Below are 27,355 nucleotides of genomic sequence, written 5' to 3' on the forward strand. Positions count from 1 at the left end.
AAAAGCAAAGTAAGGGAAGCCTTTCAATTGGGGATTCATGGGCTATAGCCATATCAATAATAATGCAGACCCAAACCGAGACAACAATAAAGCCGCCAACATTGACACTCAACTGGTCTATAACCAGTCAATGAGACAGAAAGAGAGAGGGCGGAATTGATCAGAAAGAGATAGCTGAATAAGAGTGGCCTTAAATTGACATTTATATGAATATTTTATAAACATCCTTTAATCATGAGGCGTCCATTGCGCACTCCCCAAATTATTCTGACTGATGTACGTTATTTGGATCAATGAACTGCGGAATGTGACCTCTTGTTTTCAATTATTTTTGGTGGAGGCATAAAAAATGCCGACTATCAGGACTTTTACACAATAATTTCACGTGTCACCAGGGGTAAATTAAAATAAAAAGGTGGCGAAGGACTTCAAGCACCAACAAATTTGGAATACTCTATTATATTTCTCTGTGCTTATATTTATTCATTGGCAATAACTTTTCTTTTTGCTATTAATCTTTATACAAAATTTAATTTACTGCTGCATAAATTATTTTAATAATGTATTCAAAGCTCATTTAATTTTTGCGAATATTTCCGCCAATTTTATTGTTCTTTTATTGCGCTAGTTGTTATTCTCGGGGTCCAAATTTGATGACAAAGTTGTAATTTCCTTCTGAAAAACATAGGGCAGCCCATGAAAAGCTGCATAACAAGAACGACGGCTGTATATGACGAATAAATTTACAAGTCCAGTTTGGGGGTAAAAAAAAAGTACCCCAGCACGCACGTGATTTTGACAATGAAACCTCCACTACTTTTTTCATAGCTTCCTATTTTTTGTGGCTCTTACTTTTGGCGGAACGAAAAAAGTTTTCTTTGTTGTGCTTTTTTATGATTTGAGTTAGTCGTGTGACGGAAGCCCTATATGAATTCATAAAAAAACTACATGAGTTTCGGTTTCAGTTTTATATTTCGACATTGTACTCCTTATCTGGACAAATGATAACCGTCGATCGGCTTAATTTCTAGCGTCAGACGAATAATTTTCATAAAATATAAATGCTAAGATGCCGCCGCCACAATTTTGTTTTGTTTTTGTTTAATGCGTGTCAAGTGGTCGTAGATTATGTATTTTTATGGTTTATGGGGCGCTACTCTAGCGGTTTTTCCTTTCAGGCCTTTGTTTTCCAAGCAATAAAATAAAAAGAGGACCGAGCACGACCTTCTACCCCCGAATTTCCCAGCTGTTTTCCGCCCTTTTCCCTGTCAATTGCATTTTTACGATCACGATTTCAATTTCGATTAAATTCCTTATTCCGAAGTGCGTCACTGCAGCGAGTGATACTCTCTATAAGCTGCTCTTTTTCGAATGACTCATGTGGAGACAATGGAGCTTCAATCCATCAATCATTTCACATGCCAAAAGGCCAACCTTGGGGTCCCATTGAACTTGTTTGACTACTCTTCTTTTCTTCGCCTTAAGCTTGAGCTAATTAAAATAAATGAATATTTTCCCCAATTTTAGGAACTGCATATTAAGGGCCAAAGTGTGGTGGACTTTGACAGTTAGCGGCTAAAATATCACTTTGCCATAAAGCATGCAGAAAAATCATTTTTCAAAACACAATGCTTATTAATGATCCGGCTGATCTGTTTCTTGAGAAAAACCATAATTAAACATATTGAAAGAGGTTACAATCAAGTTCATTAGGGAGAGGAATTCTGGGAATCGCTAAAGGGAAAGAAATTAATGGGTTGATAAATAAAATATGTTTCTAAAATAATTTGTAAATAATAAATAATAGAAGTTATCTTTTTTCCCAAATCGCTTTGTAAAAAATTTCCAAGAACGAAATCAGTTCAACTAAATATCTGTATATCTCCCTGCTTTATCTACAATCTCTCACCCATGTTTAAAGTGACTAATTGAAGGCCTAATGTTCCCCCTTTTTTCGCTGACCCTCAATCGCTTGTGCTCTAAAAAATCCACTCCCGTTAAGACTAGAAGGCAACTCCCGGTTTTTGGTAATTTGATATTTTCGTTGTCCACAAATTTTTCACTAAATATGTTTAAACTCATTTCCCTTTTCGGTATCGCTTTCACCCCTCGTATCTTTTTGGTTCTTTGTCTCTTTGTAGCACTGTTTTGTCTAATGAAGCGTTTAAACTCCCGTTCGTTGATGATAATTAACACAACTCCATTTCCGAACAGTACTGGCAAAAGGGATCTCATTAACCCTTGACATTTGTCACACGAACTCAGGGGAATTTCGTTTTGCTTTCGTTTTTTTAAGTTGAAGGAGTTTTCAATGGGATCCCAAGTTGAAGTTGAAGTTTCGGGCTCCTTTTGTCTGCCGTGCAAGTCAATCTACGCGACATCCCTTTCATCCTTACTTTTTTACTCCTTTTTCCTTTTCGCTCTACGAAATTGTTGAAACAGATGTCAAATTGTTGAGCATTTTGTATTTTTTCTGTTGCCTTTTCCCATTGTATTTGTTTTCCTTTCCATCTTGGTGGTGGCCCCTTTTGTTTTCGTTTGTTTTGGTTCATTGACTTTGCGCGGTTTCGAATTTCTGTGAAATACCCAATGCCCCATACCATAGAAACTCCTCTAGGGTTCCTCAATCGATTTGCAGTCCTCGAATAGGGCAACTTGATATGTCCTCACTTTGGTTCGAAAGGAATCCGGAGTGCCGAAAGTGGAGAGCGCAACACATGTGTCTCTTAAATTTCCTGATCCTATGGAAGATAATGCAATCTAGAGTTATGAGCCAGGCTAGTCGAATTGCCATGGTGAGGTCGTATATTTACAGGCGAAATTATTCCATGAAGTTATGGTTGTTAAAAGTATATCTAAAGTGTATCTGTAAAGATCATTGGGCCTAGAATTTATTTGTGGTTGGCACGGTTCGTAAATTTTTAGAGGCGGTGGTAGAATATTAATGGAGTATTACCTAAAATAAATTATGAAAGTAGTTCCAGAAGGAAAATTAATTTTAAAAACTTTTTTTTAATATTTGGTAGCAAATATAAATCTACTCAGGAAATTTCAGCTTGCTCAAGTAATATTTTAAGTCCCACTTAAGTTATAGCATCCGTTTTCCTAGTTATATCTTTTTCTTCTTGTCCTCCATATTCATTTTACACACCTTTCCTTGCGAAGAAGACGTAGGAGAGACAACCGAAGACATGCAGAAAGTGCGAAAAATCATTTTGCGATAAATAATACAACTTCATCAGCGACAAACGAACCCCCAAAAGCGAAGTTCCTCCCCTCGAGGGGGGACCACCCCCCGAAACCCCCGACCTTCGGAGCGTGAGGCGTGCATAAGTGAAATGTGCACAAGATACAAGATACAAAGATACATTCGGGACAACACCGAACGGAGCAGCCAAAAAGGTAATTAATCATCGTCATGGGGCGTGTGCACGATTCGCTTAACGTGCGCCTTTGGCGGTGGTTCCCCCCTTTCCAGGGGCTCACCGAGGGGCTACGGGGGGCAGGGCGCTGAATGAGGGTCAGAGTTTGGTCTGTGCAGAGTCAGACAAACATATTACTCAGGGCATTTCCATATGGTCTACTCGAAAGCTACACCTAAAAAACTTTCACAATATCTTTATGACATAAAATTATAGATTTTAATAAAAGATCGATTTGAAATAACTAATAAATAAAATATTATACTTAATCATTTTGAATTAGATTATAAGCTATAAACATTTCTGGAAAAAATTAAATAATGATTATCCTTAAATATTAAATTAAAATGTATACCAAATTTTCAGATTCTTAAAAAATTAATAAGTTTTGTAATATTAAGTTTAAGTAAACACATTTTTTTTCTCTGCATCATCTTCTCCTTCAGCTTCGAACCAGGGGCGTCCTGAAGGGGGCGTGGCATGGCGTGGCAATAATCATAACGAGCCAAATTAATGCGTTTCATTCTACATCAAGCAGAATTCCCGTGCACTTTTTTTGCCCACCCTTCTTGGTTGACACATTTGCTGATTTAGCAAATATGGGGAGTTGGCAGATACTTTTCCCCCTGCCATATCATATGTATATGTATGTGGTTACTTGTTCTTCCACCCCAGAATAATATCTAATAATTTCTAAGCGTGTGTGTGGCGCCTACTTATTAGTTTGTGAGTTTTTAAATTTTTAATTGATTGTGTGGATGATTTCAGCGATTCCGCGAGCAATTTCTTTTGGTCAACGGGGCGTGCGAAGTTGTATTTATTTAGCTAATTGGATGCTACTTAATTAATGGATTCCGTTGCCTAATTAGATTATTGCAGCTAAGAAATATATTAATACAATTTAAAGTTCCCGCCAGAATTTAAAACTGGCACCAAGAATTAAAATGGCCGAACAACATTCCAAAAATGTCCGTCTTTACAACACTATAAAAACGATTTCGATAACGATTTTGAGTAACTCTGGTCATACAGTTTTCGATAAACAAGCTTTCTATCTGGCGGTCATCGATTATTCGGCCTTTCCGTTCTGGACCTTGGCCGTGTGAGGACGTTCTCGCCTGAAGAAATTTTCTTTACTGATAGACTTAAGTCTAGTGATCTACCAAAATTAAATCGGCAAAAATTTCAGCCATCCTCGGCCTTTCTTCAGGTTTTCTTTTACCAGTTCCTTGCTGTTGATTAAAGAAAGTAAGTTGTACTAATATTTCGTGGAATAACCCTGATTATTTTAGAATATTACGCTATTCAACATACATCATTAAACTTCCACCTAAAATTGCATAAAGAAAGTGAATGTGAAAGTGGATGAAAACAGTGATAAATTCAATAAGTGTTACCACCTAGCGTCCACGCTGAAACATTTTGTTAAAATTCTTAACGACTCGGTCTTGTGAAATCCGATCCATTCGTGTCTGTGCAAGTTCATGCAACTTATAGTCTAATCACACTGTGTGGGGTAACCTATCGAGTGAGCCAGTAACCCGATTACTCCAAAAAAGTGTTTCCACTGGGTTAACTCCAAACATCTAGTGTTTGTTTGTGTTGTTTATTTTACTAGGGATGGACCTTCAACGATAGGAAATAAATACAAAATATACCGAAAAATAAAAAAATACTCCGAAATACCACAGAAGATTAGTACCTCACTTTTGACCACATCTAGTTGCCTATAGGGTTATGTCAATAACCCCATAACTCCACCCCAGTGTAAATAGGCTATTAGTGAACGTCTGACCAATCTGTTCTCGGTGCACCTGTTCTTAAAGTTAAAGCCCGGAGCACCCTTTGTCCTACCAACTACATAGTGCACCCTTAATCACACGTACATACATACATGCAACGTAGTGCACCCCTCGGTAGTGGTATTACACAGTGCACTTGTTATCATTCTGAAAGTGTAAAAGTTGGCAGGCCCAAACCTGCAACACACGCTTTGCTTTGTGATTCGCTTAAAGCAACAAAACTAAAAGTAACTGTACAAAAATCGCGGACAAAAAAAGAAAATTTCAAAATGCAGGTCAAAATACGAATAGTCAAGATACATAAAGGAAAACTAATTAGTTGCTAAGTAGGATAGTATTATAGATTTAAAGATATTAGGTGTCTATTATAGACATTGCAGAGTACTCTAAAAGGTTCATGCATTTTATATTTAGAGATACAATGATCGTGGGATCATTGTGGGATATTATATTAAAAGTTGCACTGAGGATCAAATTGGGAACTTACTCCCTTCTCTGACAGCAGTGCGGGAGCCCACTTGAAGCTACTCACACCATCTTTCGTTGCTTTTAAAATCACTTCAGTACTTCATTTTAATTATACTTTTTGGTTGTCAGGAAATCCGAAATACATTTTTCTGTTGACAGTTGTCTTATGTCTTATCAGAACCACTTAACATTCTCTGTTAATTCTGCTGCTACCTGTGGCCGCTTTATAAATTCTCTTGGATCGGGAAAAAATCCACGTGCTTATCAGACAATGCGAGAGAATTTATTGAAATAAACAAAAAACAGCTGTGAAGGCAAAACGAAGACAAAGAGAGCCAGAGAAACCAGAGAGCGGGTTGTTTGCTATAAAAAGTAGCCAAACAAGATAAAGGGATTTTTATGGCAAGTCTGCGAGTATCAAGGGAGAATATAATGTTGAAAATTAAATGGAACTACAAACAAAATTATAAAACTGATTTTATTAATTTTTTTTTTTATTTTACATATCGCTTTTATATCAGTTTTTAAACATTTGTAAATAGCACAATTTTAGAAAGTGAATGAATTTATTACGAATAATATAAACTAGTTGTTAGTGAACTGCCTAAACATAAAATAAGTAGTTTATTTAAACTTGTATTATCATAGTTCAATTAAATACTTTACAAAATAAATTGTTGAAATATTCAACTAGAATTGAAGAACACTATAAATTCCCATGCACCGGCTTTTCTTATTGTCCTCTCTTTGAATATCTCAGATTGTATTCGTTTATCGCATGCGAGCTATAGAGAAATCGCTCCATAAAACCGATTTTAGCCGAACGCCAGAGAGCGAACAATGTTAGCTCGCTGTTAAACGATTTCAGCATTTCTTTTCCATAAAACCGATTTCAGCCGAACGCCAGAGAGCGAACAATGTTAGCTTGCTGTTAAACAACTTTTAGAATCTCGTTCTGATGATTTTCCCATACGAAACGCACCCACCCCCGCTAAATGTTAGCCCCTGCTGTTAATTCCAGATGTTAACCATTCGAATTGGGAAGGCGAAGTGGTTGGTTCGTTGAAAACGGGCTCTTGCTGTTTCAGTTCAATTTGTATCTTCGTCAAGGCGGTCCTCACGCGGTTCATCTCACGGATAACAGAGTATCTGTGCTCGGTCGCTCGTTGAGATACAATTTACGTAAAGTTCGCTGGCCAATTGGAAGTGCGCGTGCTGGCTTTAAAACGGAAGTTAAAAGTTAAAAGTTTAGCTTGGGCCATAAAACACAATTAAGAGTGCAAACAAAAGTGAGCAAAGTTACCGAATTAAATTCAAACAGAGAACGTAGCTTTAAAGATTTTATTGGCCCTTTGTGTGCGTGTAATTGCCTTGATTGATAACCGTTGACAGCGACTTTCGCACCCCAACGCCCAAAAGAAATTCCAGCAATTATATTGAAAGCTGTCGGAAAGTGTGACCAAAGTGCGTTAGAATTCAATAAGTGACGAGGAAGCAGGAGTCGGGGGCTCATCCCCACTTTTTTACGCTTTGTCAAGCGTGCAAATTTGAGGAATTTTCAATTAATATTACACACCGCATCGATATAATTATATAGACGGTTGCAAAGTGCGCACTCACTGCAATTAAAGCCAGCGCCATAAAGGATTAATTGAGTCGGAAATAAATTCCTTGACATCATTTCAAAAGTCCGTTCGAAAAAGTTGGAAATATCTGTGTTGCTGTGTTTATCTCCTAAAAGGTGAGTGAGCCGGTGAAAAAACTTCTAGTTGAAGGCGTTGAATGCATTGCAATAAGTTGCTTTTTAAATGTGTTTTATTTTGTTTAATCCCTATTGAAACGGTCAGTACTTCTGAGAATAAATATGTATCAATTTGTTTAAAGAATAAATGCCATAAATAAAAGACATTTTACGTGTACATTAAATGGGTTCAAAATTGTATGTGTTAGTTTTCCATATTTGGGGACTTAAGTGTTTGAATAAACTACCACTTCCCTAGAAAAAAGGCAATAATCTGCTCACGAAAAAATAAAATTAATTACGGCTTCCGAAATAAAATGCAAATCCATAAGAACCATTGAAAGTGTCAATAGGCTGGCAGTTTTTCCAGTAGTTTTCCTGCCGCTCCTCTTCACTTCCTTTATGGTCAATCTGAAGTGGGTCGGAACGGCATTTTCAGAATGCCAGCCATGTTTGACTTTTCGGTTTTTCGGATACCATCTCTTCGACAGAACCCAACCCTCTAAACTTGATTAGCATAAATGCACAAAGGTACTCTTTTTCGTTTTTTGTTAACTGCGGTTGGCATCTAATTAATTTGAATGTTGGTGTTGCACTTGCTGGCTGCATTGAATTTAAATTGAAGTTGGCGGCAGTTGTTAAGGCTGTCTGTTTCCCGACTGTCTAATTATGCGGCGTGAAAATGCAACGCATGTACAAATATTATTCCTGCAGTTGTTAACAGTAATTTCTAGTTGCTAGCTTTGTTTGCCTTTCGGTACGTGCGTCTATTTAAAGTGGATCTCGAATCGAACATTATTGAAACAGTTTCAAGTGGCCCAAAGGCATTTGTTTAAACAAAATAGAGTTGGAGGCTTCAGGAATAATGATGGATGCAGACATAACAATGGGTATACATTCATTTATGTTGTTATTAAAAGAAGAAAGATCAAAGATAACTAGTGAAGGAGGAAGAAATATTAGATTCTGATGTACTATTGGAATTTATTGAGCTTAGTATTAATTTTTAATAGATTCTATATTTGTATTTAGGTAGAATATTCAACTTTAAATCCGCTTACATTTTTCTTCAGCATTTTTTTTTTCATCTATGTTTATGTTGCCATCAAAATGTAACTAAGGCAAGGTCCTGTTTTCACCTTAACCCAAAGCTGTCGCTCGAAAGTCTCGAGTCACAATAAGAACATTGTTCTTCAAAATATGAGGGGGTGAAAATCTAGTTCAAGTGCTTGGAGAATAATTAGTGAATGTGAGCAGTTGTATGTTGCATAGGTATGTGTGTGTGTCAAGTTGACGGGAAATTGTGTAAGAAAGATTCAGAACAAATATTTACGCACAAAAGGGAAACCAGCTCTCTCGCTGAGCAAAGAATTTACCTCAAGTGGACACTCAAGTGGTTCAGAAAAATCAAGGAGAGAGAATGGAGGGTTAATTAAAAAAAACACGCAGGAGAACAGAAATTGCTTTTTAATATTTTCAACAAAATGCAAACAGATTTCCACTTAAAGATTAGCCGGGGGAAAAAACGATGTACCCACACAATTTTATTGACAGACAGGGGTTAAGAGGTACGGGAAAGGGACGGGAGACAGGAGAGCTACCTGCCCATCCTCCCTCTCTTTCATCCCGGATGACAGCAACTGTCACACGTTACGCATTAGCGATCTTCCCTCTCTCTCTGATCCCAGGTCTATATCTCTCCCTTTTTTTGTATATTTAGCTTGGGGCTTGTGCAATGTTTGTGTAAGTGTGTCGGATCGCAGCCAGCTGACACAACTTAACCCACCTCTTTCCAAAAAATGTCCATTCCGAAAAGAAAGTGTGAATGAGATGTGCACTGCATTAGTAAATCGAGTTAAGTCGACCTAAGTAAGTACTTTGTCCGCTGCACTTCCGTTTTGGGTCTCAAAAGTGTCGCGCAGTTGGGCAAAAGTGTCAGAGGTGTTGGCTCTTATGGGGAGCTATTCCCGGAAAATGTGGGTAAGCAGCTGCATTTTATCGAAGAGTGATATTCTAAATGCGTAATACTTAAGTCTGTGGGTGTTGACATAAACCCGGGTTTTAATACATTTTTAATCCAGGGTTTATTGATTTAATTAAGGTTTTCGAAACCTTTTTTTAAAATATAGCACAATATTCTCCCATGAGAACCCATTTTAAAAATGCTGTATATTTTCTTATTCTAAAACGTATCATTAAAACTTTAACAATTAAGTATTTTTTAATATCTATGTCTTATTTTCATACAAATTTATTTAAATTCAAGAGGGACGTTCACCCTAATGTTCCTAAATCTCACACCTTTCTTGACTATACCTTCTGCCTCTTTTTTTCTTTAAAAAGTGATTCGATCGCTTTGGCGGATTCATGGTCTCGCCTTAATTTCTGCTGTAAAAAATTACCGAATTTTGTTTGTTCACCTACAACTATCTGCTTAGCCAATGGCCATTAGACCAGGCCGCACCCAGTACGAAAACTATTTGAATGCGAAATCCGTTTGTGATGTGAATAATTCCACCACATTACAACCTTCACCGGCCTTCCTGCCCCTCGATTTCCCCGATTTTCCCCGCTTTTCAGCTGCATTTGTGGTGCACATTTTGCTAGGCAAGTGGTTGCATTTCGGCGGTTGCAAACGGTGGTTTCGGCGGTTTCGTTTGGCTCTCGCGTTTCGGGAAAGTTGATTTGTTTGAACTGATTATGGGCATGTTCGGTGCGGTTTGCTTTGAGTTTCTGCAGCCAGATAATAGTTTTAAATAAGTTTCGAGTTGAATTTAATTGGCCCAACTAATGCCCACCGCACGGGAATAGATATCTGGTCTGCCCACTCCAATTATCTCGCATCCAACATACAAAGTGACAAATAGGCGATGACACGAGAGACGTGACTTATCAAGAAAACACACAAGACACAAAGCGAGGCGGAGTATCGTCATCTTCATCGGCTCTCGATGTCATTCTGCCTGCCCAGTGTCAGTGGGCATTAAAAACCAAACAAATTTCCCTTCATCTGCTAAGTTTTCCCTGCTGTTGCCCAACAATCTCACAGATGCCTACACCTGTCGTCTGGCTAATTTATATCTCGCAGATAAAGCATCGTATGACATGTGGTCCATCTGCAGATATATAAACGCATTCAGAGTTATGGCCAGAATTGACCAATATGAAATCATTAAACAACGGCCATAGAAAAGATGACGACAGGCGAACAAATTTGTTTTGAGTCTTGGTAATTTGCATAATTGAGTTGGAGTTTGGGGGCATTGTATTAGGTTACAGATCTCAAATAGCAGATAAATAATAAGCAAGGCTGGTGACATTTTCCACGGAACTCCGACACAGATCTTTTGAGTGATTGAGTTATGGTCGAGATTTTCGAGGGATTTTCTGGCATTAGGGTTTTCAATTTTATGGGCCTGTGCGTGGGGACAATTAAAGTTTCGGTTGATATTGGTTTACAAATTTCTTATGTTTTTGGTTATTGCTGGGATTAGTGTTTAGATGGGAAAGATAAAAATGTTGTTCCAAATGAAAATTATAAAATATTGATGATTTACTTATCGGACAAATATTTCCATTAAATTAAACAACAGTTATTAAAGAAATCTATAAAAATGCCTGCTTAGTATTCTAAAACGCTTTTATCCATTACTAAGTATTACCAACTATTTTAATCCATTCCCACACCGTTTGTAAGGTATTCTTTCCTTCCAAATGACCTATTACAAATAACCATTTCCATAGAACCATTACCAACACATCCTCTTCCAATAACCGTCGAAATGATCTATTCCACGTTTATCAAACTACTTCTTTTTCAGCCGTATGAAAACTGAAAACCTTCCATCAAAGTTAACTGCATTTTTATGGACTCCCCGCCACAAAGAGAAATAATTTCTGAGTAATCAGAAACTGGCCATTCGAAGCGTCCATCTGCCCACAACGATTACACAATTTGCATCCGCCTCACGTCCAAGTTGAGTGTCAGGATCTTAGAGTTTAGCTACTGGACTCGAGACAGAAACCAACAAAACCGAAACCAAAACCAAGGCAAAACCTCACTCGAAACCGAAACCAAATAGAAAACTGCGTTAAATTATGATAAAGCCGGGGTCTCCGTCTTCGCAAACAAAAAACCCATTCTCTCCATCGGTCTTTCTTCGGTTTTATATCTCCGCCGGCAGCCTCGACCGCAAAATGAACTGACCAAATGGCCCAGACAGAGAAAACATTTCTGCTAAATGCAGTTTGGCTGCAGATTAGTGCGAGTTGATTATTTACTTTGGCTTCAAATTGTGCAATGCAAATAAACGGGCTGCAGCCGCAGCATTATTATGTTAATGGCAACGAAATGCAGTTGCAATCGCAGTTTGCAGTTCGCAATTCGCAGTTCTTAGTTTGTTGAACGTGTTGCCCATGCGGGTCGTAAATTCAACTCCAACTCCTTCGACTGAAAGTTTTTCAGCCGAGAAAAGAGCAAAAGACCAAAGTCAGCGCCAAGAGGCGAAATACAAAATGCATCGCAGGCCAGGCGATGCATGTTGATTATTTTTATTGCAATTGACAAAAGTCGGGGAAACGCCAATGCGAAACTCTTGCGGCGGGTAATTCTTCTGTAATTGACCAGCTGCCGTTGGTTTTTCAGTCTTTATTTCCGACTTTTTTCCAGCTTTTTCCCCAGGGGTCAGCTAAATTTGCCAAAAAATAGTGAACGTACTGGATTGATTTGTGGGAATTTCAAGGAAAAGTTAGTGGTACCGGAATAACTAAAAACAATTCATTAAAGTTCTTTTAAATTATTCATATTTTTATTAGAATTTTATTTAATTCATTTATAATATTTATCAAATACCCACACCCTAAATTCTTTTCACTGCTCTACCTTCAACTTCTTTTCAACCTGTATTTTTCCCACTTTTTCGCACATAAATCTTCTGCCTTTTATAAAGCCAACACATCGTGGGTGATCTTCCCTTTTTGTTCGAGCCACACAAAAGCGCATTCTGTGATTGATTATCGCCGTATAATTCATTAATTTGACACCCACGCTCGAAAAAGAATGGCCAAAATAGATGGGTTTTGTGAATATTTTAATAATCAATAGATTATTTCAATCATTTTGCGTAAAGAAAAATGGGAGAGAAGAAAAAAGAGGGGGTCTGAGTTGCATGATGATGCGCCCGCATTCGCAGAGGCAACTGAAGTCTGAAAAATGATTTCTGCCGACTCATGATAAGAGTTACAATAATCCCGGGGAGTTTATCTTGTCGTGGCAATCGCGTTCGATTATTAACCCTCATAAATAAGGCCCTCGCACAGTAGCCCTTAACCCCTCTCCGACCGCCTTAACCCATAGACTTTTGCGTCAGTCTTCCCATTTTCACGAACATGCGGTTCTGCACCTCATCTCCTTGTTAATTTATTATGCACTGAAAATATGATTAAATAAAAAATGTATGTACATAATATTTAATTTATTTTATTTTTTAATTAACACTCTACAACAAATTAGCAGATTTAAAATACATTTTTCTTAAAAATTGTCTATGCAATATATGCAAACATTTTATGAATATGAATATTAATATTTTCTCCACCTTCGCTGCTTATGTAAAAATTATCCTCAAAATAATTAACAATATTTTTACCGTGCACTGCGCGCTCTTCTAATAAATGTTTTTCAATTTTCATTGTGGTTAGTAATATTTTTTCTTTTGCTCATCATGCAAGTCCATTGTTGTTGGCTGCGGCTTTTCGTTGAAAATAAAGGAAAACCGGGGGGAAAATGCTTTATCATTGACTGGAGGCCAAGGCCTGAGGTTCTCCTTTGTTGGCTTATTGAGCCATAACTGCAACTTTGTTCTTTCTCTCGTTACAATTTTTTTTTGTGGTTTTCCTCTTTTTTTTGCTGATTAATCATGTTTTTTTTTGTGGGGTTAGCTGGCAGATGTTCGTATGCCAGTGAAAGTGCCCTGAGTTTAATTTTCTTATATTTTGATAACTGAATTAGGGTTTCTTGAAAAAATGAATGATTAGTTATTTTAAGTGGTAAACTTGATGAAAGCATTGTTTCGTAAACTTTTGGATTTTTAAAGTATTTTTATTTTATTCTTAAAGATATTATTTTTTAAACGACCCTTTAAGCCATTATATTAATTGAAGAAACCAATTGGCTTCGATTAATTTTCTGCTACCTGCATTTTTTTACTATTTCCTAAATAACCCCTCAGATGTTCTATCAATATTAGACAACTCATCATCATCTGGCAGCATTTTTTCCCAAAAAACCAATTGCCGTAGTCATCATTTTTCACGGCCTGCCAAAGGCACCCGCTTTTCCTGTCAAAGAATGTTTATTTTTTATATGTTTTAAATTTCCCCCTGCAAAAAGGAACAGAAAGGTGACCAAGCTAATGTCCATGTCCTACCATTATAATTTCCTCGTTTTATTTTCTGCCGTCTCACCGAAGCAGAAATGTTATAAATCATTCGCCTGGGCATATTTTTAATAGAGTTGTTACTTGTGTTTTCATTTTGTTGGCCTTTTTCGCCCTTTTTTCGGGGTCGATTGCGGTTGATTTTTTCTATGTTAATTAAATGTCAGGCTAGTTTGCAATTTTGAAAAGGGTTTTGGTCTTTGTAATCTTTTAATTAGCAAACATAACTCTTTTTATCGTCCCTCCTAACCTTTTCTCTGTTTCTTTTTTTTTGCAGGTGAGTGAACTTTGTGGAGGGATAACAAGCCAGCGAAATGATTCGAGTAAGAAAATTTTATAATCAACTGAAGAAAAAAAGAAAATCGTTTGCATAGTCAAATCAAGTGAAAATCTTTTCACACCCAGAGATACAATAGAATGGAGGCGATGTCGGATAGGGAGGAATTTCCTTTTCCTTTCGCCCCAGTCTTCACTTTCGCCCGGCAAACAAAGCGGTTTTTGTGTGTTTTGAGTGACAAAACCGCAACAGACATTGACTTTTCACTGGTTTTCCAGTCTGGGATCCCCGAAAACGAAAACTTTAAAGAACCGAAGCCAGGAACATTGTCATCATCATCATCATCGGCATCAGGCAGCCCAACATTTCCTTCCGCTTGTTAAAGGAGGTTTTATTTGGGGATTTTCGGGGTGTGGAGGCTGAAGTTTCATTCTTTCTTTTTTTTTGCAAGCGTCACATTTGACGCCACACAAAAATCGGAGGGGATTAAGGGGATGGTACGGGGAAAACTTGCGGTTGGATGGGATGGCTTTTTCGAGGGTCTACTGTAACTACCTTTTGGCATATGGTTGAGTTGAGTTGGCTTTGGCTTTCGAAGCCCCACGTGATTGATGGTTCTTCTATGGTCCATGCATAGCCCTTTTTTCTCCCTCACTTGGGCTTTCATCTGCACCTGTTGTCACACCAGTAAACTGAAAAAGTTGCTGAAAAGTAAGGAAGTAAGGAAGTGTAAGGCGGAGACTCGTAGATGTTCCCAGCGATAGGATGGAGCTCTATAAAAATGGAACAGCCCATAGGGAAATATCCCTTCTAATGTTTATTATTGTCGTTTCCAGTTGGGTTTATTTTTCTTGAAAAAGAGACCCCAAGGAAATGGGGATTATGGGTCTATAATAAGGGATGGTAAAAATAAGCTTAGCTGAAAGAATTTTTGATTTTCTTTCCTAATCAAAATAATAAAAAACTTATAATCTACCATAAAGAATAAATTATATTAAAATTTACAATTATTTTATTATAAAGGTGCTTTGTTATTTTTAAACCAATATTTTCTGAGAAATCCAGATAACACACCTTTAAAACCTTTTAAAAATGTTCTTGCTCTTGAGCTCAACTTTCACTTTTCCCCCGTTATGTTTCCAGTTTTTTTTTTGAAGGGCTACTCCCGACATGGAAAACATCTCTAAATCTCTAAACAAGCTGCGTCTCATTTCTCAGTTCTCGATTCTCTACTTCCGAGACTTGTACGTCAATGTCAAACTTTGACAGATGCCAGCTGGCAGAGAAAGGAGAAAGGAGCTGAGAAAAAAAAGCGAAGCATGGATTTACTTTTATTTTATTACTGTCATTGTAGCTCACTCGCTTCCTCTTTTTCCTTGGGTCCAAGGTTGTGTTGTGGGGGTGACGAAACAGGAGAAAGGGGGAGAATGGATGGGTGGCTTCTTTCCATTCCCGTTATGTGGCTTTTGCGTAAGGATACATGGTCGTCGTTATCCCTTTGGCTGCTTTATCATCCATCTGTGCTCCCCGGTTTCCTTCTTGCTTCTTTGTTATCTGCTGTTTAGTCAGGCGGCGGTGGAAAAGTGGGTGGGTTTCTCGGGGAGAAAGTTCCCTTCGTCCTGGCAGCTTTTTGGCAAGTCGTAAATTAAAAATGGCTTAATATGTAAATCCTTGCAGCTTCGCTTTTCGTCTCTTTCCCCCTTTGTAGCTCTGGCTCTTTCGCACAGATTAGTTTTGTGGATATTTCAGCTTACGCCTGTCCCTGTCTTGCCATCCGAATATCTCTGCATCTCCATCTTTTCTCGGACATCCATTGCATCCATTGTGGGGTTAATGCTGCCGGGGTCCCTTCAACCCCACACATCTGCTTATTTGCCCGGTTGTTTTTGTTTTCCCTGGCTGTTGCGACATTGATATGCTTGTGTTGTCATTAGTCAACAACATCGTAGTGAATCTGCTTGTTGTCGTGTTTGTTGCAAAATCAACTCTGGCAGAAACTTTGGTCTTTGGCAAATTAAATTTAGATCGTCAAGAAAGCAAAATTGTAACTTTAAAAATTAAATTATCTTAAAGTACATAACTTAAGATTTATTTTATTATGCTTTAATGAATTTATAAGGCCAAGCCAATTAGTTATCTACTCTATATGGTTTATATAGTTCAAGGTACTTGACTCTATCTATCCGTCACATAATCCCCACCCTATCATTACCCCACACATTTGCATTAATGGCCACTGTGCATCATACCAATTTTCCGAAATGGATTGCCATTAATTTATTCCCTTTGCAAATTGCAGTGTCATTTAATTTCTCTCCTTTTTTTTGTGCTATTTTCCCCACCAATTTGCATTTCCCTCTGTGTGAGTGTGCGTGTCGTAATGCATTTTAGTAATTATTTTAGCTGCTTTTCACTTTTGTTGAGGGCAGTCATTAACATTTGAGCTGGGCGCTAGAAAAATGGCGGCGAGGGACTGGGGAATTGAACAAAATTCTTTGCCAACTTTGCCATAATTTAATTGCCTTTATGACTTTACTAGATGGAAATTAATGATTGCCATTTATCAAATTAATATATATTACTTTTTACACGACTAACAAAGAAATCGGTATGGGATTTTTTCTAGGCTATGAAATACTTGTTAATGCATTTCTCGATTAATTGCATTGTAATTGTAGCAGTTAATTATACAATGGTAATATGCGCTACTTAGTGGTAATTTTATGATTTTACACTTTAGGTGAATATAAAAATTATATAGCCTATAAAAATATTTATTTTTATGAGTATAGTAATTTTAATATATAATAAACCAAACGAAAAATGGGTTATAATACATTATTTAATAAAAACTCACAAGTTAACAATGTTAGAATTAACGAGACCTTATAAACCCTAAACACCTGAACAAATATCATGAACTCCCATATCATTTCTTATGCTCTGCACCGATTGGCCTCTGAACCCGAAAGGTGCAGAGCAGATCCTCATCGATGCACAACATTGCTCCGGCATTATCAAACTCCCCGCAATAGTTTGGGGCTGAAAAAATGGTAATCAGCTGACGCTTGGCGAAGAACTCATAGCCGTCCTCGACGACCTGATGACCCCGGCAAATGAGGTTCAGGTTGAAGCGGTGCAGAAAGGCACTGACCACATCCGAACCGAAGGTGTGACTCACACCCCGTTCGTTGGGACCCCAGCCCATTATCCTTATATCCGGATCGGACCACAGGATATCGCACACCAGTCCCGATTCCGGAATTTCAACGGGTCTCTTGATTTGTCTTATCTGCTGCATGCTAAACAGACTGGGACTCAAGCCGCCGTGGCAACAGAAGATATTATCCTCGATGATCGCGGCCAGGGGCATACAATTGTAGCAATCGACAAATGTGCGCCATAGTTTAACCGTATATCGCCTCTTGCACTCGTCGTAGAATCCATAGAACTGATTCAGGCTGGCACACTCGTGGTTTCCCCGCAGTAAAAAGAACTTTGTTGGATATCGCGACTTGAGGGCCAACAAAAGGGTCAACGTTTCGATGGACTGCTTGCCTCGGTCCACATAATCACCCAGAAAAAGATATTTAGAGTCCGGCGGATAGCCATTAGACTCAAAGTACCTCAGCAGATTGAGGTACTGTCCATGGATATCGCCCAGTAAATTGATGGGAGCCGTGAGTTCCAGCAAAGTTGGCTGATTCAGCATCACTTCTCTCGCCCGCACACACACCCATTCGATATCCCGGGCGGAGATTTGAACCATGGATCCCAGATCCCCCACCAGCTTCAGTTTTGCGATGATCTGGTCCAGATTCATTCCCTCATCGAACTTGGCCCGGGTTTTACTGGCTGTCGCCCTGCCAATTAACTTCTTCATCATTTGGATTCAACGAGGAGTTCTCTTTAGCAATTTGGAATTTCGATTCAGCGTAGAGTGTATGGAAAAAAGGATTTCTTTTTGTTTTCAGCGAATTATTTATGGTTTTTTATTTTTTTTTTTGAAAAGAGGAATATTTTCCTAAGTTTATTTGTCTTCAGTGTTTTGAAGTGTATGACAAAGGCTACTCTGTTTTCTTGACCAATCTCGGCCAAAGAATAACCATCACAAAGCCACATAACTGTCATTCAATCAACTAAATTTGAAGCACCAGCTAAACGACCACCACCCCCTTGGAAAAGCCCGCCTTATAAATCCCCCCCCCCACAGTAAACTCCCCTTTTAAAGCCCCTCTCGCATTGTCAGCTCGCCCTTCATCTTTGTGTGAGCAATCGCATCCGTTGCTTTTATTTTTCAAATCAACATAATGGACACTTTGCCCGCTGGCAGCATCATCCAGCCACCTCCCACCCCCCTTTTGGCCACCACCCCTCCGGCCATGTCCATGCATACATATATAAACGAAAAAATACAAAGGCAACTTCAGTTTTGGGCTTTGACAGCTGACATAGAATGCAGAAAGCGAGCGACGCATTTTCGAGTGGGTGGGCCAGCCCCCAACCCCCCCTTATCCACCCTCTAGGGGTGGATCAAACCCCCAGCCCTCCGTTTTCCAGAATCAGTTCTTAAGCCAAAACCTACCGCAGATGCAAATTTTCAATGCTTTGTCCTTTTCTCCTAGTGCACTAAAAATAATGAAATTCTAAAAAATTAGTATTACAATATTATTAAAATTCAATGCTCCAACTATTTAAATTTTATAAAATTAAAATACTTGTGATATCAAAAAAGGTCCTAAAAATATTTTAATATTAATAAAAGCAATTTGAACATTGTCTTGTTTTCCAATTGATTGATTTTTAAAAGAATATTTTAACATATCAAAATATCTAAACAAATTCTAAAAGTTCTTTAATTTTATTTTTCTAATAATCCGGGTCTTAGGGATATTTTTCCCAGTGCATGTCCGTCTCTCTGTCACTCATTAAACATTTTGCTAACTGCAACTCGGAGTGTTGTTGCTGCTGTTCGGGCCTGTTGTCATGGCAAGTGTCACAACAGTCGCCTGCATTTTGTTGATTTTACGAGCATGTGACAGGCTGAGATTCTGCGAATGCATCAACCCTGAACCGAGGAATGGAAATTGAAGAGGGATTCCAGCGGGCAGGAAGGGAAAAGTCGGAAGCGGGCTACAAATGTAAGTCGTGTGATTAGTAACGGATTCCGCAAAGGGCGCTGCAGAAAAGCGGTTGGGGCAGAGCAGCCCCAAGCACTCGGGCCTAGACCCACTCTCCTTTTGAACTTCATCCCTGATCCATCAAGTTGACAAGACCAAATCTGCGCCCACATATGAACATTTGTTCTTTGATGAAGAATATTTTTGCACAGCGCCTTGACGCAGACCCTCAGACTTTTAGCTTGAAACATTTTATACGCTGTCACCCGCAACTTTGAAATTACTTTAATTTTCTTGCAGTATTTCCTGTTTTAATAAATATTTTTCTAAGCCTTGAATCTGTAAATCAAATTTTTTCACAAAAAAGAGTATATAAAAGAGTATTTCTAAGTCGGATTTCGTGTTAAATACATTTTTCTTTAATACATTACCTCTCCTTGTGTTATGCAAGTAAATATGAAAATATTTCACACGAAATAGTATCTCTGCACTTTGCATTTAGAGAAAGAGGCAAACGTGAGAAGAGAAGATGGGGATTACTATTTTTGGATGAGCGGCTTCTGTTTCATATAGTAAACACAGCTGGACCCTTTATATTTTCCATTTTTGGTGGGTTCCAGCTGAGTTTTTGCTTATCTAATGCACTTCTCCCCCAAACATTTATCCTCCCTCTCTCTCTCGCGCGGACTTGTCATCTCTTTCTTCTGCTGCTCTTATCTGTGCGGATGATATTGTTGATTTTGTACTGCAGCACACATGGATGCACTGAGAATATTTTAAATGTTGTATAGTATAAACTTTTTTCTAATTTTCAAAATGTTTAATAATTAATAAATATTTTTTAGTATTTTGTTAATAAACTTTTTTTAACCTTTAATAAATTAATCTTTTTAAATTACTTTAATTTTTCAGTGCCCCAGCAGTAGCTTCCTTTCTCCTCTCTCCTTTTGTTTGTCGCTGTAGTTGTTAATTGCTTGCCGCTACTTTCTTGCACTGCCTCTCTCTTTCTAGTGCCCTATACCCCTCTCCCTCTTTTGTTAATCACTGCACACATCAATGCGGTAGTTGTTGTTGGCTTTGCTTAATGGGTTTTTATTTGTTTATGCATGTATGAGTTGTACGAAGATGAGGGATGCCCCCTGCTGACCACTCTTCATCTTTTCCTGCCATTCTATATCTAAACCCATCTCCCTCTATTTATCTTAGCTATAGTCGCTGCTTCTTCTTTTTTCGAGACCCATGGGAATTTTTACAAATGTTTTCAACGACAAGTGCTCTTTGCAAAAGAGGGCAGAATGGGTGGCTAGGAAATTTTGAAATTGTTTATACTTAAATGGGCGTGACTGACAAAGTTTTTTTTTTATTTTTGGCCCCTTAACTTTATGTTATTAATTATTTGTTTGTTTGGACCTTTGAAGTTTATAATATTTGTAAGAGGGGAAGGTTAAAAATAAGATCAAGCGTTTGTTTATATGATTAATCGTCTTGTTGGTATGCTCCAGATTTTCAAAATTATATATACGGAAAAATATAAAGATATATGTATAAAGACTTTCGTAACTATAATATCCTTTATGATTGTACTCTGCTACCATTTACTTTTCCTGAATCAATTCTTTTTTCCCATAGAGAATTCAATTTCCCCGCAGCCTTCATAACAAACCATCAATCAAAGCCTTTGACCAATTTCAAATGACAAAATTTGAATCAATTAAATATTTATTGATGTAAAAATTCGGAAATAAATATCGGATTTCCCTTGCAATTTTCTGCCTCACTCAGATATCCCTTGGAAAACATTAAATACATCTGTATACAATCGGAAACTTAATTAACATTGGACCGAAGGGAAAATGTCATTTCATAATTTCGATTTTTGACATTTTCCAGGGTGCGATGGATGCAGTTTTTGCGGGCTGCGACTAATTAACACATTTATGGAGTGACAAACATGATGTAGAGGCATACAACCCTCATATATACACACGATCTGTATCCCTGTCTATGGGGAAACCCATTCAAATGACCCAGAGCATTAACATTTGTTGCTGCGTTTGTAATTATGCGCAAACCGAAAGGGACAACTGTTGACATTTTCAATTGTCCTCATTTATTGCGACCCCAAAAATGTTTGCTAATTAAGCAATCAAATAGTTGTCGCTTTGGTAATGAAAGTTTTCAAGGGAAGGCCGTAGGAAATTGAGATAAAGTTTTCAATTATGGGTAGATATATTATTTTATAAAAAGTTAAGTCAAGGAAGTACGCATTTCTTTTGTAAAACCACAGCAGACTCTGCACCTCGACTTCGTTAAGAAAATTCCGGAATTCCACTGGCAGGCGGACAAAAGGTCGAGAGTTCAACGCAGAGATACGGACAAAAATACGGACAGCGAGACGTGTGCCGCCAAAGCTTTTATAGCTGTCGCCGTTCACACAATGCGGTCCGAAACGAAAATATAAATCAACTCCGGAGGCAGAGGATCCCCCACCAGTTTCCCCCACCAGTTATGTCGAGAGACAAAAGATCCCGCCCGACAAAAAGAAAAGGGGAGTGGGAGATAGTTGCTGGTTTTTGTTTATTTATTCATCGATTTTAATACACTGCCGCGGACAGGGGAGTGAAAAACTCCTTGTAAATGGAAATGCATTTTCGATAAAGCATTGAAAATTGATTTTCCCCCGCCAACACCTTTTCGACTCTCCCTTCCCACTTTTCCCATTTTCCGACTAATTGTTCGTGCGTGTGTGTGACGTTGGGTGGCATTTTCTTGTTCGTTTTTGGAAGCTGCATTGTTTAGCTCTCATTGATTTCCAGCTGTTTTCCCCGCTGCTTGCTGGAAATTAATTTCCCCTCTAAACGGATTTTCATTGTAATTTTAATATTCATCTCGTTATTTTTTTGTGGTTGCTACAGTTGTTGGGTGTTTTTTGGTTTTATGGCTATTTTTATGTTTTAATATTTATGGTTTTTAATGTTCCATATTTAGTGGTTTCGTCTGACTGCCGCTCTAGACACGAATCTCGTGTTTCCGATCCCCACCTCCACTCCAAACAGTTTCTCTTTTATAGGCTTGTTCTGCAACGGAAATTGATCGTAAAATCCCACACTGACTCCTAAAAAAGTTCACACGCTGCAGGGGAAGGCATTAGTTATGGCATTGGGTTTAGAAATTCAATTTGATTTAGAGCTTGTCTAGTGAAGGGATTATAACTATATATATTATGTTTCATCTTATATCTAATCGAACCCCTAACAATGGTATGCCGGAAATATTCCTTAAGGACCTTTTTGAACCACTCCATATAGTTCCCTTTATTTTCTAGTTGATCCCATCGAGGCAAGACTCCTTCTCCTGCTGTTTGCACTTAGCCAACTGGAGTGTAAACAATAGAAACCGAAGAAGAAGAAAATCTAGTACCGCTGGCCATAAAAGCAAGTGCAACACTTGATCAGCTTAAATCAAACAAAATGAGGAATAACATTTTCACTCACACTTTTTTCGCATTTTCACTCACTCGCTAACAAGTCAAGTCAACTCGACATGTCGGTGGGTGGAAAAGGGGGCTGGAAAAGGAAAAGTGGGCGGGGTGCGGTCGTTGAACGTCCAAGTCGGTGTACTATACTATACTATATGTCTCTGTGTGCGCGACTTGGGGGAACTGTTATATATTTTCCAAACATTATAGCACTTTACACTTTTCACACGCTAAAATAATATTTTTCCAGGCCGCAGGAAGAGGTGTGCGGGGGTCTTAGACTTTCAGAAGGAAGTGTTTACTCTACTCCATTTGGCCGAAACCCGTCTACCCGTCTCTTTCTCCCAGCCTCCACCCCTCTCTTTCTTTTGAGTGTGGGCTGTGCAAACAGCAGGAGCAGCAAAGGGAAACAAAAACTGAGGGAGCAGCGCCAAATGTCAAGTAGCCGTCAATTGGACAGGACGACATGGGCACAGAAGAAGCTGCCTTGAAGAGGGGGAGGCACTTGGGAGGCAGTTCCCAAGGAGCCAGTGAGTTGGGACAGTTTTGTTAACCGCAATTGGGCACACAGGATGGCTAGGCCCCAGATCCCAAGTCTAAGAAACGGGCCTCAAACACTACGAAAGGAAAATTAAACAAAATTATAAAAAAATTGGAATCCAGAAAAGGGTTCTAAAAATTTGTTTAGTTCATATCCTGTTAGACTATTTAAATATTATTGTAATGGCTAGAACTCTCTGTAGGCAATATTATAATACGAAATATTTATACCCGTTACTCGTAGAGTAAAAGGGTATACTAGATTCGTGCAAAAGTATGTAACAGCTAGAAGGAAGCGTTTCCGACCCCATAAAGTATATATATTCTTGATCAGGGTCACTAGCCGAGTCGATCTAGCCATGTCCGTCTGTCCGTCTGTCCGTCTGTCCGTCTGTCTGTCTGTCCGTCTGTATGAACGCTGAGATCTCAGAAACTACAAAAGCTAGAAGGTTGAGATTTCCCACACATATTCTTTGGCTTCCTACGCAGCGCAAGTTTATTTTAGCCGAGCGCCACGCCCTTATTAACGCCCACAATCGCCCACTAACGATTTTAAAATGGGTCCTGCGCCCACATCTTTAAAGATTTCCGAGAAGTATAAATGCAATTTTGTTGTGTATATTTATACCTATCGAAATGTAGAAGACATTTTTCAAATCGGACCATTCATTAAAAAGTTATACGCAATCAAAAATTATATATCTATCTCCCTCGCACTCCCTTTAGCTGAGTTACGATTATTAGTCGGGACACCAACCCGACACAGCGTTCGCACTCCCTTTAGCTGAGTGACGGGTATTAGATAGTCGGGACAACAACCCGACTATAGCGTTCTCTCTTGTTTAATACTACCTTTCTCATATTTCTGTTTTAAATCGATTCAAGTGAATATCGTATTCATTTCTATTTCCATTTATTGTATACTATATTATTTTTCTTAATATTACATTACTATTTTTTGCCCTTTATAATTCTCAGTGTACTCGAAGTGTTTGCATTTTTATCCTGGCCGCCTTGTCTTCGCCTTTTTGCACTTCGTCTTCGTTTGCTTCGTTTTTTTGTTAACCAGAGCTTTGGGCAAACACTTTTACCGTTGACTTTGCTGCCCTTCTGTTGCTTTTCCTCGCCCTTCCACCATTTTTCTTCCAGCAGGAAAGTCTTTGAGAGGCAGGCTGAAAACCGCTTAGCATGTTCACCGCTATGTACGTTCGGCACTCGAATTCGCCGCGTTGCATTAGTTCGCCGCATGTGTTTGTGGCCATTACAACGCCTAAGTGCAAGCGCCTTTTTAAGAGGGGGAAAAGGTGAGGAAAGGTTAGGAAAGGTGGGAAAACGTCGGAAAAGCGGGAAATGGCGGGAAGTAGGAAGTGGTCGGGGGTAGTTGCAAACTCTGCCGCCGTCGCAAATGTTTGCTCTGCTCTGTTTAACCCATAAACGTGCTTTAAGCGCTCGGCGACTTTCCTCAGACTGTGTGTTCTTGTGTTTGTTTGGGTGTGTATGCAAGTTGGGCTTTGGCAAACATTTTTTGCAGCCCCAAAGAGTCACGCACACACGCAGGCAAACGCGGGAAATGGAGCAACTCTAGCCTGCAGGGTTGCCAAGTGGTCGGCGGTTTTTTTTGGGCCTTTGTAGTGACTGTACTTAGGACTACTTGTACATTAACGAGGATTTAACAGGCTTATTACTTCCATCCATCAGAAATTCAATAAGTTTAATACAGGGTTGCCAGGTTTGCGTATTTCTGTTCCTTTGAAATGACCACACTTCAGAGTTTCGGGTTTTCTGAAGGGTTTCTAGGATTTAGATTTTCCAGATTTATCCTAGGCACTGAACTAATTGAGAATTATAGGCTTAAAAAAAGCTTATTCCTGCTCTACCTTAACCCAGGCTAATCACTTGCTTATCTACACAAATCTTGAGCAATTAATTGAGTTGAACATGACCCATGTCCTCAATAATCCCAAGAAGAGAACTTGATCTTAGCCAGAAGTAAAATCTAATTAATTTAACAAACAATACATAAAAAGAACAAAACAATTGAGGAGAAAGAATGGCGGGAGAGAGCATCTTCTAAGCCAGCGACGTGTTGATGTCCATTTAAGTTAATACTGATTAATGCTGACAAATTAACTATGAAATTAATCAATGTCCGAGTATGTAGAGCAAGTTGAACAACAGCGGAAAGTCAAAAGAGGCCCACGTTGATAGGGCAGCTCAGCTCCACTGTGGCGACATCTAGCGGTGGGGGCTGCTCGGTTTTCGGGGGGTAAGAACTTCTGTTGTTTGTCACTTGTGACGATTTATCAATGCCAGCATAAATAAAGAGAAGAGAGAGCATTTCATCAAAGTGTCAGGCAGATTATCAACTCGTCGAAAGAGACGGCGAATGAATAGAGATAGAGACAGCCTCCACGCTTGACTTGAGTTGACTTTAGTCGGCTGCCTTATAAATATATACATATATGTGTAAATACCATAGCACTGTGCGTGTCTGCAGTCCATCAAACAACATGTGATAATTCCAGGTTCATCAGCATTACAATCAACATAAAAAGTCAACTTTTGTGTGCGCCAACTATAGTGTTTACTTATTTATATACCGAGCAAGAGACATGTCAGTGGGCATTTACCATGCAAAAGTGAGCATAAAAGTTCCCATCATCATCCCATTCCCAATCGCATCCCGCTTCTTGAGGATGCTGCTCTGCCGTGGATGATGATGATGATTGAGCAATGGCACGCAACGACTTTATCTTCATCTCCATTTTTTGGCATCCGAAATTGCATAATTTATTGCGTGTGACAAATCATGAAGGCAGCCGGTGACACCGAACCGAGTAGGCCCAACAACTGTTTTGCATAACTAATTAAGTCTGACGGAAGATGGACATGCCAGTTGTTCCAGGTGTCACAGGGATTAATTTAGTCATCTGATGTAACTCGGATCCTTTTGACTGGCTTAAAACGAAGTTTGAGTGCATGAAAAGGTTAAATGGTTATGGAGATTCAGAGTTTAAGGAGTGGAATTTAAAGGAGGAAATATTTGATGGGTAATTTTAACTTAATATAATTATTATAATAAAGGTAAATTTAAAAAAAATTTTAGACTGTTATGAATGTGCTAAGTTTAAAGGAGAAATATTTTATGTAAAATAAGAGTATGAGATAGATTATAACACTTTTCCACTCACTATCAAAATACATGTAAATTTTAAATTATTTAGAGAAACCTGACAAATGAGCTTGCTTACCCACGATTAAAGTTTGATCCTCTCCTATCCCCATTCCAATATAATAACCCTTTTTCGAGACCCCCAACCTGCTTTGATATTTAAAATGAAGACATTAGCGGGACAAAAGGTCCCCGCAATCTAAATGAGAATGCGTCAGCATGTGTGTAATTGGAAAGCGCATGGCATATATTATCGGCTAAAACGCACCGACTTTATACGATTTGGTTCAGCCGGTTTAAACAAGTTCCCATAAATTTGTAGCCCCACTACGTTGTGTCCACTTAGGAGATGTCACAACACCAGATGGGGGCCACGGATCGTGGCAGCGATAGTTAATTGTGACCATTGGATGCCCAAATTTATGGTAGCATTCTCGACGGGCGTTGAGAGAACCCCTGGATGTCTGAACCTCTGGATGTGGAATAAAAACTCTAAATTATTGACTGCAGCGGCAATCGTTGCGAAGATTTCCAGTAATCTTGACCGACATTGGTTGCATGCATAAATTTCGCAAATTATGGTTACCCACACTCGAAAAAATAGCCTGGGGCTATGGGGCAGAAATAAAAACCAAAAAAGTCGAAACATCATCCTTGGCCAGCTAATTGAACCAGTAAATCGCAGTCACATTGCTCTCGGCTTCAAGTCGAACCTTTCCTTCAGTTTTCCGTTGCTTTGTTTTTCTTGGCACTGACTTTTTTTTCCAGCAATTTCAAACCATTTGCCCTGGGGATTTTCTACTTTGGACACGACTTTGTCGTTCTGTTTTTCGATTGGAAAGTTCAAGTTTTCCCTGCCCTCCAGGCAGACTCTGTCATAATTTTGGGCGGTGTCATG

At 38.7% G+C, this 27,355-nt stretch overlaps 2 protein-coding genes across 2 annotated transcripts in view; one reads left to right on the forward strand and one right to left on the reverse strand.

Annotated features, from left to right (window-relative positions):
* Positions 1–6,883: 6,883 nt before the first annotated feature.
* The window catches only part of Fili (Fish-lips), a 96,210-nt gene continuing 75,738 nt past the window's right edge, over positions 6,884–27,355 (forward strand). The window contains exon 1 of the mRNA XM_070212392.1: positions 6,884–7,433. The gene's annotated coding sequence lies outside the window, so the exon portion shown is untranslated. The remainder of the gene's footprint in view (positions 7,434–27,355) is intronic.
* On the reverse strand, positions 16,972–18,216 carry PpN58A (Protein phosphatase N at 58A). The gene has a single exon (XM_017150479.3). The coding sequence runs from the start codon at positions 18,031–18,033 to the stop codon at positions 17,077–17,079; it is 957 nt and encodes a 318-aa protein (XP_017005968.3). The 5' UTR covers positions 18,034–18,216; the 3' UTR covers positions 16,972–17,076.

This window comes from Drosophila takahashii, chromosome 2R (assembly GCF_030179915.1).
Source record: "Drosophila takahashii strain IR98-3 E-12201 chromosome 2R, DtakHiC1v2, whole genome shotgun sequence".
Lineage (NCBI taxonomy): Eukaryota > Metazoa > Arthropoda > Insecta > Diptera > Drosophilidae > Drosophila > Drosophila takahashii.

Coding starts and splice junctions, on each gene's coding strand:
- PpN58A (XM_017150479.3), bottom strand. CDS start 18,033: ATGATGAAGAAGTTAATTGGCAGGGCGACAGCCAGTAAAACCCGGGCC.